General features: G+C 46.7%; 1 protein-coding gene across 1 annotated transcript; it reads right to left on the minus strand.

Annotated features, from left to right (window-relative positions):
• Positions 1-7,477: 7,477 nt before the first annotated feature.
• On the minus strand, positions 7,478-14,408 carry LOC106748008 (alpha-protein kinase 1). The gene has a single exon (XM_014626139.1). The coding sequence runs from the start codon at positions 13,812-13,814 to the stop codon at positions 10,665-10,667; it is 3,150 nt and encodes a 1,049-aa protein (XP_014481625.1). The 5' UTR covers positions 13,815-14,408; the 3' UTR covers positions 7,478-10,664.
• Positions 14,409-14,422: the final 14 nt, after the last annotated feature.

A 14,422-nucleotide genomic window follows, 5' to 3' on the forward strand; every position in this document is an offset into this window, starting at 1 on the left:
TTTTTGAACGGCTCATCGGCGAGTCTTCCGCATGGTTTTCTCGAACACCCCGCGTAAGATTTATTATCTCACCCCGCGCGTCGTGCAAAGACGCTTATTACTTGCTCGCGACTTGCGTGTCTCGGACGCCGATAATTATTTAATGGCCTTGACGCACCGTTTAAACGCCGTAAATACGGCGACACAGGACATTATACAACAAATTACTCTGTTATGCGCGCTATAATAATAAAAAAAAAAAAGAAAAGAAAAGGAAAGATAGAGAAGAAAACTAGCATTGTGATACCGGCTTCTATTACCGTTATTATACCATAATTTTCCCCCTCGCGAATACACGCTTACCTCCTCTTGGTCGTTCTGCCTCCTCGATGAAGCACGACGCTCGTCCTCGTGGCGAATCATCTTCCTCCAGATACGTCCGGCGTGTGAAAGACGTGAGAAAAGGGGAAAGAAGAAAACGTATAACGCCGGCGTGAGAAAAATGGGAAGTCAGAGAGAATAACGGGATGCGGTGACACACACACACACACACACTGGGGAGGGGCACATTGACGTCACAGAATCGGCCCTCGCGATCTTGGATATTCATTATTTATTAATTAGCTAATATTCTGAAAACGTATGAACATTTGTACATGTGTTTTGTATCATGAGGTACTTGTGTATGGCGTTCGTCAAATACGTAATCGTAATCGGCACGATGCATAATCGCGTATACGAGCGCAGGACGCGCGCTCGTACACGCACCTTACGCGCGGCCTATACGACCGAGATCCGCTATAGTTTCCTTCATCCGTTCTTTCCCCTCGATTATTTATCCTCTTCCATTTCTGTTGCGCGCTTTCGCTTCCCTTGAATTACCATTGAATTCGTGGCGGCAGTGGGCTCCTCTCGAAAGGACGTATTATTAGTTACAGAGTTAATTGTGTAGATATCGATATTCCCAGCGCGACCGGGAACACGCAATCGCGGATGGCATCCTCGTTGCAAATTCAACTGTGTAATTTTACAGACTTTGTGTTGCCACTTTTTACGCATTCGTAATTTACACCAGTGTCACCAGTGCAATCTTACACGCATGGGTGTGTAAAGTTGCAAATCCAAGTGTGCAATTTTTACACACTCACATGTGTGTAGAATCGTAGTGTTGACGTATGCGTATAAATGCGTAAAAAGTGACTACGTGTAAAATTACACATTTGGATTTGCAGCGTTCTTCCCTCTTGTTTCTCCCTTTCTGTCTGGCGCTGGTCGCAACGAGTACGCTCGGTGTTGCGAATTTCTCGCGGCGGACGACTCGCTCCCGCGAGACTCGCGCGGTCTCCTCTATCGCGCGATCATCACTAAACGCGGCTCCGCTCTCTCTCTCTCTCTTTTGCACTTTTCAGCGGCGCACATTTATTCACACGCGATCTCTCTCGTCGGACCGATAAAGCGCGCGCGTTTAGCGTTAAACGTGCGTTCCGAGGTTGCGGGCCTGAGCGAGCGGACACCTTCACGCTTTGTGTGTGGCTCTCGATTGTCACGTTCAAGACGATTTATGGAAAGCATCGTCGGCCGCTCGTGAGTTCCCGCAGCGAGACGTTAAACGGTAGCCGCCACGCAGCTCGTGGATTTTTGTGTGGCTTTTTTTCTCTTTTCCCTTTTCCGCTTTCACTTTAAAATTCGTAGCCTAGAATTTAGATATATAATATATAGATTCATTCATATATATATATATGTATATATATATATATATATATATTTATAAACATTCGTTCACAACGAATTAGAAAACATAAAAATTTTAGCTAGAAGACGCATAGTAGAGTGGACTACACCTAAGATCGCTTCTTCTCCGACTCGCTTATTCTTATCATCGATACATCTCGCCCTCCACACACTTCTCTCGTTCCCTATCTCTCCCTACATATATTCTTCTTTCTTTTTTTCCTCTCCATTCTCTTCTACTCTCTCTCTCTCTCTCTCTCGTCTTAATAAATCGCAGATAGATCGCATCAATATATTGCTTCGTCATCAGGTAGATGTTGCTTAATTCTAACAACGATGGGGACTCGCGGATAGCGAAGCAGGGCCGCCACGGCCCGACGAGAGCCGGATCGACCGTTAATTATTATTGCTACGAAACAAGGAAAGGGCGAACGCTAATCATTGCCGCGTAATCCGCAATTAAATCGACGCAACTCGATCGATCCTCGCCGATCGGTTCTCGTTCTCTTCATTTTTGCGCCCTGCCGTGCCGCCGCGCGAGTCTCCTCGATTCGCGCTCGCTTCGCCAAGTTCTCTCTCCGGCCCGACGTCGATTAGCTTTCTATCGAGAGGCGCACGCTATCAACTGATTACAGGTCTTTCGAACGGCGTCGCGGGAGGTTGACGGTCACGTGTATAATTCGCTCGATGATAAAACGACGTGAAAAAACGCGCCGACTACACAAGCTCGCACATATTTTAATAATCGTTTTCAAATAATATATTATAATATATATATATATATATATATATATATATATGTATTGTTACTTCCTGAAAGAAGAAGTACGCAACAGACATGGCATACTCGCGCACTCGCGAGGCCTAAACATACTGGCAGGNAAAATAATTCTACAACTTCGTCATTAGGATGTACAATTTTCCTTCTCCTCAGGGATCATTTTCACCTTCCTAAAACATCTTCTAAAATTGTCGTGTTTCGCGCAACTCGTTTCTCTACATATATGATAACTGTTCGTTACATCTCGACTTAATGAAACATTCCCGATCATCCGAGGAATCAAACTTACCTTCGCCCGGAATGAGATCGAGTTTCGCGTGCGAGATCAACGTTTCGCCTCGTCCGGAGGAATTCGCAGGACACCCTTATCTCTCTCTTTCTTTCTTTCTCTCTCTCTCTCTCTCTCTCTTTCTCCTCGATTCTCCGATATTTATTTATTTATCCTTTTTCGCTCGAGTCGTGCGGCGGGCGATACCATCATCGCTATTGGCGAAGCACTCGCGAATCGAGCGATTCCTTTCGCCGAGTCCGCAACAATTTGCTAAATTACAGAATGCCCAAGGTTACGAGTACGCGACGAGAAGCCGGCGAAGGAGGATGAGGAGGAGGAGAAGGGGGAGGAGGCGAAAAGGAGAGGGAATGAGGATTACAGGAGGGGGATGGTGGGTGTAATGGTACAGACCGGAGGGACGGGCGATTCGCCACGATCGGGATATTTCATGGAATCTCGCGGACGCGTACATACCCACGTGTTTGTACTCTGATATTAACTAAATTGGCCAATAAAAGCGCGAGAAAAAATGCTCGTGCAAACAGTGTATAAAACGGAAGGAATCCACGGATTTCGAACGTAGAGAACGGTCGAGAGACGCACCGGCCGCGTCGATCGGCATTAATCAAGTCCGATCGGTGCGTATAAACGCGCGAACAAACGCAACGCACATCAATCCGTTCGAGAGTTCACGCAAATGTATACAATATAGCTCGAATTTCTTACATACCGTGAGACAGTGTTAAATCGCACCGTACACGTGAACATACCGATTCGTTTGATACTTGGTAAGAAAAGAAGACAGAGAGACCGATCCGTCGATTTTTAACGTTTCCTTTTTCGCCCCTTGTATTATCAAATGCTACTTATAGCGGTGCGCCGGTGCAAATTTCCTCGTCTTACGGTATTACAGATTGGCCACTCTCTTCCAGTAGCGCAAAGGCCCAGCGAACTGAGATCGACGCAAGAAGGTCTTCCACTACCCCGGTTGATTCGTTTAACCGCAGATGATCAAGGATGAGTCAATGGAAATGAAATCAGAGCGACAATGAAAGTATACCGATAACACACACGGCGACCTGCGAAACGTAGGATGGTGGGAGAATGTAGAAATGAAAACGAACAAAATTTTCTAAGGTTTACGAAATAAAATATATAGAATTATAAACATAAACGCATATATATATATATAACAATACACTTCGCAATATTTATTTTCCTATGTTTTCTTATCATTATCTTATGTAGAGATAAAACAACCTCACTGCTCATTAATCCTAGAATGCACAAGCGAAGCTCTCGGGGTCCTGTACTCATTGATTTTCATGCTATATATATTGTTCGTGTACTATTGTATATATAAGTAGAATTTTGATTGAGTTCCTTCTTCTCAACAAAATGATCTTCGGCGACGTGAAGCAACGTCCGAGAGTAAAAAACGTAGTCGCGATTCGCGGAGGCGTGATCCGAGATTTGAGATTATTCCTTTCTAATCTCGACTTTCTCGCGTTCCTGCATTCCCCCCAATCCCCCCCTCTCCCCCGGGGGAATCATGCATCCTAGGATTAACGATCGGGATCGAACAGGAACAAAAAATACTTTTATCATTATTCTCGATCCGAACAATGTCAAAGGAAAATATCGTGTACGATATTTCACAAACGCCACACAATTATATACAATATATTCGACACGCATGGCTATGGCACAACGGAAACCTGATAGCGAGCTCGATTGCACTAGATGCACTGGTGCGCTCTGGAGCGCATTAACGGCTGTCGTACGTAATTGTAGATTGACGTAGGGGCAGATATGCGCGTATATATGGTATAATATAAGTTATCACATCGACAGAAAATATGTTGAACACCTCATCGATCGAGAGACATTGGTATCGTGCTTATCGCACTTAAGTAACTCCGTCCGTCACACGCAGACACACACACAGCCTTTAGTTTGCGCACGTGCGCACTAGTGTATTCAACCGTGCTCGCTATAAGTGATAGGCGTGCACGGAAGTACATTTTTACGAGATGAGTCCATCTCTTTTACACACTCTTTCACACACACAAACACATACATACATACATACATACACAGACACACACACACTCTCTCTCTCTTTCTCTCTCTCTCTCTCTCCCGCGCTTTTTCTCTATCTTCACAAAGAATGCCCGAAAAATCAGAATCACATATTTAGAGGAAGCACGCAGATTGTGTCTTTGTTCGATTTTTTTTTTGTTTTTTTCGTATTCTCCGCTTTTTTCTTGGCACAACCAGTGACGGATTGGTTCCGTGTATATGCGTGCGTACGTATGTTTATATGTACAATAAATCCGTTACGACGACCAGTAAAAACGCTACGGTGCGCGACCATCGAAGGAGGAGTCTCTCGCGGAGAAGGAAAAGGAACGAAAATATAGAATAAATTCTTTATAATCGAGCGGTCTCCTCGCTTCGTCGCGATTTACTGGACACCTTATGTGCATGTGCGTATGCATCACGGTGAAAGTGATTTATTCGGCGATTCTGTAAAGAATCTCGGCTGTACGTGATAGAAGAATCGTGCGGCCGGTTATCGGACAAAAACGCCAATTAATTCGCTTTCTCTGCGACATACGCACATTTATCAATTTGAGATGCCATGCGGGGCGTGTCGGAACAATCGCTACGTTTATTTACAGCTAGAAACCCGTTCACTATCGCATAATGATATGCATCAGTGAAATAAAACATGAATGACGCATAATTATTATTATTATAATTATAGCTATAGAGCTAACGTAATAATAATAATAATAATAATAATAATAATAATAATAATAGTAATAGTAATAATAGTAATAATAATAATAATATAATAATAAAATAATAAAATAATAAACATACACTAAAGAGAAATTAGCGTAATGCATTTCGATCTTGAGAAAATCAAGTTTACGCTAAATATCGCCGCTTCCTCGTCGTCCGCGAAATTACCTCGTATGTTTCGCAGATAAAAATGCCCACTGTATAAAATTCTCGTTACGCACGATTTCCCCCCGGTCGTACCTTGCCTCTCGACACGAAAACGAACGAAATTGCGAATGATATATTCTCTTTTCTTTCTTTCCTTCACTCGCTCTTTCACCTCTCGTCCTTCTTCCACCGTGAAATTTGTTGTTTTGCGAGACAATGATATGGCTAAATATATATATGTATATATATATATATATATATACGTGTATATATATATATATATGTATATATATATATATACGTGTGTCTCTCGATCGCGATTGGGATTCGCGCACTTTCTCCTACCGACGCGTTCGTTTACGATTATTTATGATAGAACGGAGCGCACAATAACACCGCTTGTGATATGTCTCTAGAAAACGCACGTCAGCTTTTCACAACCCTTTCCACCTTCGAATCGTGCTCTCTCCTTCTCGTTTTCTCCCCCTGCTTATCCCATTCCTCGCATTTCTCATCTCATTCGCGTTCGTGTTTACATTAGACTCTATGTGTAACAATGTTCTATTACATGCTTATTAGACCAGCGGGCGACTCGAAAACGTACTTGGATAAAGTAAAGAGGAAAGAGAATCCTGCTTCGTACAACTGTTCTTTTTTTCTTTCTTAATTTTTTCCTCCTTATCCCGGCGGCTCACTGTTTCTCTCATGCGAGGGAGCATCGGCAGCACGCAAACATTGAAATATTTATCCGAGAAAAAAAACACGGAGCGGGTATTATCTCAGACGACGATTCTTGCTCTCCGGTGGAACTACACTTTGCGCGAGATTAGGTGATTACACGGAAAATGCAAGGCGAACTGCAACGCGAGTTGCAGCGCGTTCGGAATTACATCGTTTCCGCCCGCACGGACGCTCTTCGCTACTTTTATAATATTATTATTATTATTGCATTGGGGCTCTTTCATCTTTTCTTTTCTCCATTCATTCATCGTTAAATTCCTGAACTCTGAGGTAGTCTGTTCTGGGAGTCACATTAGTTAGTAGTAAAAATGGCAAGAATGCTATATATCATTTATCGGGGTTGCGCCGAAACCGAGCGCGTCCCGGCAACATTTTCACCGACATCGAGCTCGATATCAACACAATTCTCGGTAGATGTTGTGAGATAATATCGACCATATCCACTCGATGTACAACATATGTAATACATACATATATTATATATTCATATATGGTATGCTGATGAAGATTTATGTCGGTGAATTGTTGTGTACTAATGGTTTCTACGCAACCCCATTTACCGTCTTACCGCTCTCGCACGTCGATATTATTCATTTTAAATACAACAAACGAAACGGAACTCGAAAAAGACGTGGCTTGTGCATGGATGTGTGACGCGTGTTTGTATGTAAGTCGACGAGAGTAAAACTGAATTTCTGTGCATCACTGTGAATATATGGGTATAAACACTCCGCTGTATATGCTCACAGTGATTTCCGCGTATGTGGAACGTGTGCCTTATTCTCTCCTGCTACATTCGCCTCTCTCTCTCTCTCTCTCTCTTTCTCTCTCTTTCTCTCGCATTATACATGATATATAAAATATTTACAATTATATCATAGGATCTCTCGCCCACCTGATGAGATGGCTAAAAGAACAAACGCTCGTCGCGGTCGCGCAAGACGCGATACGGTTAAATAAACAAAGTTGGAGGACCGTGCGCGGGCACACGGGTGGGGGGGGGGGGGGGNAACGACGCGTGGGAATGCACGATGCGAGCTTAACTAATTAACGTGTCGGAGCGGGTGAGAGAAATAATTAGCGCAGCTGGGATCGGTCGCTCTCGATTGAACAATGATCGACGGGAACAATCACGCCGACCTGGCCCGTTATTATTTTGTTATGGCGAGGTTAACGTTTACCCGCGACAATGTTATACGTACTCGCTCTGTTTCGCGTGTTTGCGTGCGCACCGCCGAGCGACGTGCGGCTCGAAGAGAAATTTGCGCCGAGGGTCTCGGGGCGTAGGTAGCCCCGGTGATTGGCTCGTTTTGCCGGTAATTAATCGGGCATCGATTAATTGACGTGGGTAATGCCGCGAGACGATTGTGCCTCGCTGCGATCAACGTGAATTCCGGGATTAATATTAACTCCTCGAGTCTCCCTCGCGGTGCGCGGAATATTTATAAGAAGGTACGCAAGTCAATTGTTTTATCTTCCGCCACTGAAAAATTATTTTGATATTATTCGCGCTATGTGAGATTATATTTGCACTTAAAACGATAAAAAAAAAGGGGGGAAAGACTGATTAGCCAATACAAAGTGACAGAATTTATAGCAATTTTAAAGGTCAACGGAGTCGAAACGGCACTATCGGCGGTTTTAATGTTATTCAGCTCGTCAAGTTTAACGGTAAGAACGCGAAAGATGCGTGTTTCTCGTTAGGAAAGAAATTCACGGTGCGCGAAGTGACTCGAGTCGGTTTGACAAACGCGCCGACAACCGGGGCGAGGGTTTTCTCATGCCCGAAGGGAGAGAGTTTACAACGCGCGATGTGGTGAAATTTACTTCGAGCCGCGAACGAGCGTTCGGTTGTTTTTAAACAAACAAATCAAGCATCACCGTGAAAACATACACCGGTCGACGATCGAAGTGCATGTTAAAAGGAATGTGAAGTATATTGTTACATGAAAAGTTTGGCGCGTATATTTTCAAACAAAAGTCTCAATCAATTCTTCTTGTCTCTTTTCACATGATCACAGCACAACTTAGTGGAATGTATATGATCGTTTCTTTCTTAGCTACAGTTATTATTTATGACTCGCTATCACAATGTTCGTCAGTGTTCAATGAAAATCTGTTTCCTCTCCCGTTATCATGAGCTTTGTTCCGAATATTCGTTTCATTTCCGTTGATAATTCCGACCAATTCGATCTTGACGAAAGAAATGAGCTAAAGAGCGATAGAAACGCATAAGGTGTCTCTCGTGGGCGAGATGCTACCAGCGTCGGCTGTTCCGTCGTTTTGCTCAATGTAGCGTTCAGTCGCCTCGATGCAGCTCGAGATTCTTCGAGCTCTTATCCGAAAATAATTCGACCGGGGAATCGACATGGGAACGGGTTTTTCGTGATTCGAGTGATTTTTTAGGCGCGTTCAAAGAAAATTAAACGGGCCAATATGTAAGAGCACAAGGGGATCCTGGAATCGTCCCGTTTTATCGCAAATTTGTTCGTACTATATTCGTTACTAGTTGCACAGAATTAAACATTAAACATCCTTTTGCCCAATTACAATACACATGTTAACGCAGGCGAGAACGGTTGACTCGTAAAACGAAAAGAAACTTTTGTAATTTGTTAACCATTCTTCGTTTTTCGAATAAAGTCAACCGTCCTCGCTTATATTAACATTTGTATTGTAATCATGCAGAAGGATTTTTAATTCTGTGCAATTAGTAACGAATATAGAGTAGCAATAAATTTGCGGCGAAACAGAATGACTCCAAGATCCTCTTAGTGGCAACATTGAATGGAAATTTGGTGTCTAAGAAACTGTCCACTGAAATTTTGTGTCACTTCAACATGGGGAATGTGTCGAAAAGTACACAAATATGTGTTTAAAAGTGCACAAGTATGATGTTGAATTAGCACATTCACCTTGTCAAGACAAGGTTGACAAGATGAATGTGCTAATTTAACATTATGCGTGTGTATTTTTTCATACATTCCCCATGTTAAAGTAACGCATAATTTCAGCGGACCGTTCCCGACACAAAACTTTTTACCGTGAATATCGTCTGAGCTCATCGCAATATTCCGGATCAATTCCGCATAAATCCAGCGCGGTATTCTTCTACTTTTTTCCTTGCATTAATCGGTTAGGCTCGGCAGATCGCGATTTCAGTTCTCGCGCCGATACGTTTCTGATACACGATCTCAAGACTATTGTGTAAAGCGCACGCTCGAACGGTCGGACGGTCAAGACATCGAGATGCGACGCTAAATCTTTTATTTATCGACTATTTATGTTATAAATAATCATAAAATATCTACCGGCGTATTATAGAGATTCATTGCAGAATTATTCGTAATATTCTTACCTTAATAGTATATACAATTATAATTATCAAATTGCAATAATCTACTTGTAATTATCAAATTTATTGGTATCATCTAGAGATAAATCAGTTACACCACCTATCCCTTATCTTATAGCGTGATGCTCGAAATTAGTTGCGCCATACGAATTTCAAATGTTACGCCAGCTGTCCTTCTTCCTATCGCTCATACGCGTGGTCTTAGCGAGATACGAACGTGCGAATTCATGCCTGAAGGAAACAAAAGCGAAAATGAAGAATAAAGTAGGAACCGTCTTGGTTGATTGCAAACGACGAGGAGAAAACAGTAGGATACGTCGAGTCTAAAAGTCGTCGCGAAAAGTTGATTCCAAACACCATTACGGAGGAAAAATACGTTGTTGCATATATCATCGGAAGAAAAGGGCACACGATTAGGATGATTCGCGCGGAACAAAATGCAACACGAACAAAACGCTCACATAACGCCCTAACGGACAAAAGTTGACTCTGCTGAATTTTTAACGTTGCTTTCCGGCCTGTATGATCGAGAGTGTACAGTGCATTTATAAGAAGAAACTCAATATTTCAATGAAACGATAACTTTATTTATAAGAAAGGAGAGAATTAAACTTTTTTTTTCTTTTCTATCAATATTAAATTGAAATCCTTCTGACATATGAGTCAAATAGAATTTTTCGGTGAAACAAAGAAAAAAAAAGAGACAAGAACATTGATAAATAAAGAAAGCATATTACAGACATAGACGATTCCCCTTGACTATGTCCCATTTGACGCGCCCGACAGCGGAAAACCTCACCGAGGGAAATCCGACACCTCCGATGGCACGCCTCTCGCGGTTCGCGTCCCTATGGGCACTGGGTCACTCTCCTGCGAACGTTCTCCTTCTTGTGCTCGGTGTTGCCTCTTCGTTGGGTCTTCTTCGAGTGCGTCTGGACATGCTTGACCATGTGGTCTTTCCTGATGAATTTTTTCCCGCAGTTGGTACAGGAATACGGCTTATCGCCGGTGTGAAGGCATCTATGCCGCCTCAGATCGGTCTTGTGGTTGAACTGCTTCGGGCACGAGTCACACTTGTGCGGCTTTTCGCCGTCGTGCTTCTGCAGATGCTGCTGGAACGAATCGTCCGACGTGAACCGCTTGCCGCATTGGGGGCATTTAAACGGCTTTTCGCCCATGTGGAAGCTCTTCTTGTGTTGCGTCAAGTAGCAGGCTTTGTTGAACCTTTTGGTGCATTCGTCACATTGGACCGTCCTGTTATCAGTCTCGTCAATTTCAACTTTTACCGTCGTGCTGCTCACCAGTTGCTGCTCCTTGAGAACCGTAGAACCGGACTTAGGTTTGCGGCCTCTGGCGGGTCGCACGATGATCGGCGGCCCGATGCTCGAGTCTGCAGACTCCTGCTTGATCTGCATCATATGCGGCAGCTCGTTGTTGTTCTTCTCGGTGTAACGGTCCATCTGCTCGAAGTGATTTCGATAGGACTGCTCGTCCGACATGTCGAACGGTGTTCTTATTATCATATCGTCCGGGTCGGTCTGAACCGTTCCCATCGCCGGATCCATCCCTATCAATCCGTAACGCGACTGCGAATTCGTGTACAGATCATAGCTCGGTACGGAAGAACTGTAAGATTTCTCTTCTGTAGCCTCCTCCGAACTTAGCCCCCCCACGTTAACAGCCTGTGGCTGGGTTTGGTCTCCCCCGAAACCGGGCACGAGTTGCGTGAAACTCGGCAAGGTCTGGTGTTGATTGAGAGTGCCAAAACCGGGCAGCATATTATCCTGGGCCTGCTGCTGCTTCTGATGTTGCTCGTTCTGATTTTGGTCGTTACGGCCAATAGAAGTTTGGATGGTAGGTTTCAGCAGACCTGGAATGCTGGAAGTATTCGTAACGTGGGGGGGCAGGGCGTTTGGGTACGGCTGATGAGGCATCGAAGTACCCCCCATTGCCGTGGGTGATACCATTGCGGGGTGAACCGTGCCCGGCGCTATGGTGGACGACGAATTCATGTGGTGCGGGTGTGTGGACGAATCCATTGGCGAAGGGGAACTCATGTGCGATGCCAGCGGTGGGTGCATGGGAGATATGGACGAAGTCATGGTGTGATGGACCTGGTGCTGGCCCGGCGAAGTCATTGGCAGGTGATGAAGCGGCTGTTGCTGCTGCTGGAGGCCCATCTGGTGAGACGGGGAACCCATTGGTTGCTGATGATGCCCCGCCATTGACGATTGCGGGGAACTGTGAGGCACCATTCCGGAGGCCAAGTGTACCGCCGAAGGCCCTTGCTGCTGCGCCAGAGCCGCCGCCGCCGCCAACGAGTCGTTGCTGTTGCTGTTGCTGGAACTGCTGCTGTTGTAGTGTGGGATGGGCGTGTGGTGCAGGCCCCCCGTCGCCTCGCCCGAGGGACCTGCCATCACGTTTGGGGGACTCCCCGAAGATGCGAAGTCTGGTGATCTCTCGGGGGCGCCACCTCCGCCGCTCCCACCGCCGCCTCTGTTCGTTGAATGAGTGACGTTGTTGTCTCGGCTCGGGTGATGGTGACTGCTGATCGGCAGGTTCGCCGGATCCGGCTGGTTGCTCTGCTTCACCGCGTTTTTATGCAACGTCGTGTTGTAGTGTCTCTTCAAATGGCCCGAGCTGGTGAACCACTTGTTGCACGCGGTGCAATTGTAGGTCTTCGGCCGCCGAGGCTCGTTGCTCTTCCACGTTTGGTTCGACGGTGGTTTCAGCTGCTGCTGCAACGGCAGTCCCGGCGACATCACCTGATGACTCGGCATCGGCTGGGCGTTCGTGATTATCGACGCGGCCTGGTGCACCGGGGCCTCCACCACCGGCATGTGCTGGCTGCGCATGAATTGGCTCTGATCGGCGATCGGCTGCATACCGTCCATGGGTGCCATGGCCGGCAGCCCGGTGTGATAATCGTGGGCCTGGGCGACCGAGGTCCAACCCAACATTGAATGAGGCGGTCCTATTCTCTGCTGCATCACCTGCTGCTGATGATGAATGTGCATCTGCATCTCTTGCTGACGATGCTGTTGCTGATACCTCATTAGCTCTTCCTGGTACCGGTGCGTCTGCTGCACCTTGTGAGAATCCAGGTCGAGGATCTCGGCCTGCTCCTCCGGCTCCTGCTTCATCTCCAGTTTCACCGGCTGCCCGCCGTTGAAATCGTAGCTGGGTTGCTGCTGCGGCTGACTCGAGTGAGTCGGCGACGCGTGCAGTTGCGCCTGTTGCTGCTGATCCGGCTGCGGAGGACTACCGCCCAGCTGCTGATACTGAGGCGCTGCCGCGTACCCGCTCGGCGAGTCCGAATGATGCGTCTTCACGTGCTCGCCCAATTGACTCGCGTCCTCGTAAACGGCCCCGCAGTTCTCGCAATGAAACGGCGGACTGTGCGGGCTGGTGGAGTTCGTGCTCGCGTGCTCCGTGCTGAAGTGCTGAGGATACGGATGGTAACGCGCGTAACCGCCGCCGACATTGCCGTTGCCGCCGTTGTTCTGTACGTCCTCTTGCGACGGCGAGAAAGGCTGGCACGTGCCTATTTGAATGTTCTGTACATGCGACATATTTTGCAGTAAATTTGTCACACCCGTGTAAGGTATCGGCGCCAAATAATTGTTGTAGGCCTGAATGGAAGGCGGCTGCTGCGAATGATCCTGAGAAGACGACGGCTCCCTCGAGTCCGTCGGCACCGCCACGGTGTCCTGCTTCGCGCTCACGTGCTTATTATGATTGCCAGCCTTGCTATTGTTATTATTGCTCTCCTGCTGTCCCGAATTGGTCCACCTCTTTATCAGGTTATGATTATGGTATTGCAGGTGCACCTGCAGGCTCTTGTCGCTGTTGAACGAAATGTTGCACTCCTCGCAATAAGGCTCCGTATTCGAGCTACCGCCAACGTACTGCTGCTGCGGCGGCAGTGGTTGCTGCTGCTGCGAATGCTGCTGTTGTTGTTGCTGCTCTTGTTCAACAACACTTGCCACCTCACTCATATTGCGTCCTGCAAGTCCACATTCGACTGTTCCTCATGTCGAATCGCGCATTCAAGTCGACGCGCGGCTCACCGTCGACCCGGCAGTATCCGCCGTTCGTACACGACATGCAGCGCGACGCGAACGAAACACACGTGCGCCCACGCGGTCGCGAGCGCACGTATGTACCGCGGCGACTACGCTCCCTCCCTTTCCTCTCGCTTTCTTTGCTTTTTCGCCCTTGTTTCCCGACGCAACCTCCCTCAGACCGCCGCCGGTCCCGCGACACAACAACACAACGTATCCGACTGTACGCGCGCGAGCTGCGCGTCGAGTCGCGACGTCGTGATCGCACCTCTCTTTCTTTCTTTCTCTCTCTCTCTCTCCCTCCTTTCCCCTCTCCGTCGTCTTTCGCTCCGTCGATTGAAGTCGATGGCCGTCGGAGAACGGAGGATACGCTATTCTCACACTCGCATAGGATAGCACATGGATGACGCGTCGTCGACGGTGGCAGCGCGAAACGACGGGAGTCACGTGAGAGGTCTGACGAGCCTAGGCGGGAGAAACAATGCGTGTGCTCGCGACCTAGCCGACAGCCGGGTTGCTGCTGGTGGGGAGGGAGGAGGGGG

Source organism: Dinoponera quadriceps, unplaced genomic scaffold (genome assembly GCF_001313825.1).
Source record: "Dinoponera quadriceps isolate SergipeBrazil2010 unplaced genomic scaffold, ASM131382v1 scaffold2167, whole genome shotgun sequence".
In the NCBI taxonomy this organism is placed as follows: domain Eukaryota; kingdom Metazoa; phylum Arthropoda; class Insecta; order Hymenoptera; family Formicidae; genus Dinoponera; species Dinoponera quadriceps.

What these genes read in the sequence shown, in the direction of transcription:
- LOC106748008 (XM_014626139.1), bottom strand. Translation starts at nt 13,814, where the DNA reads ATGAGTGAGGTGGCAAGTGTTGTTGAACAAGAGCAGCAACAACAACAG.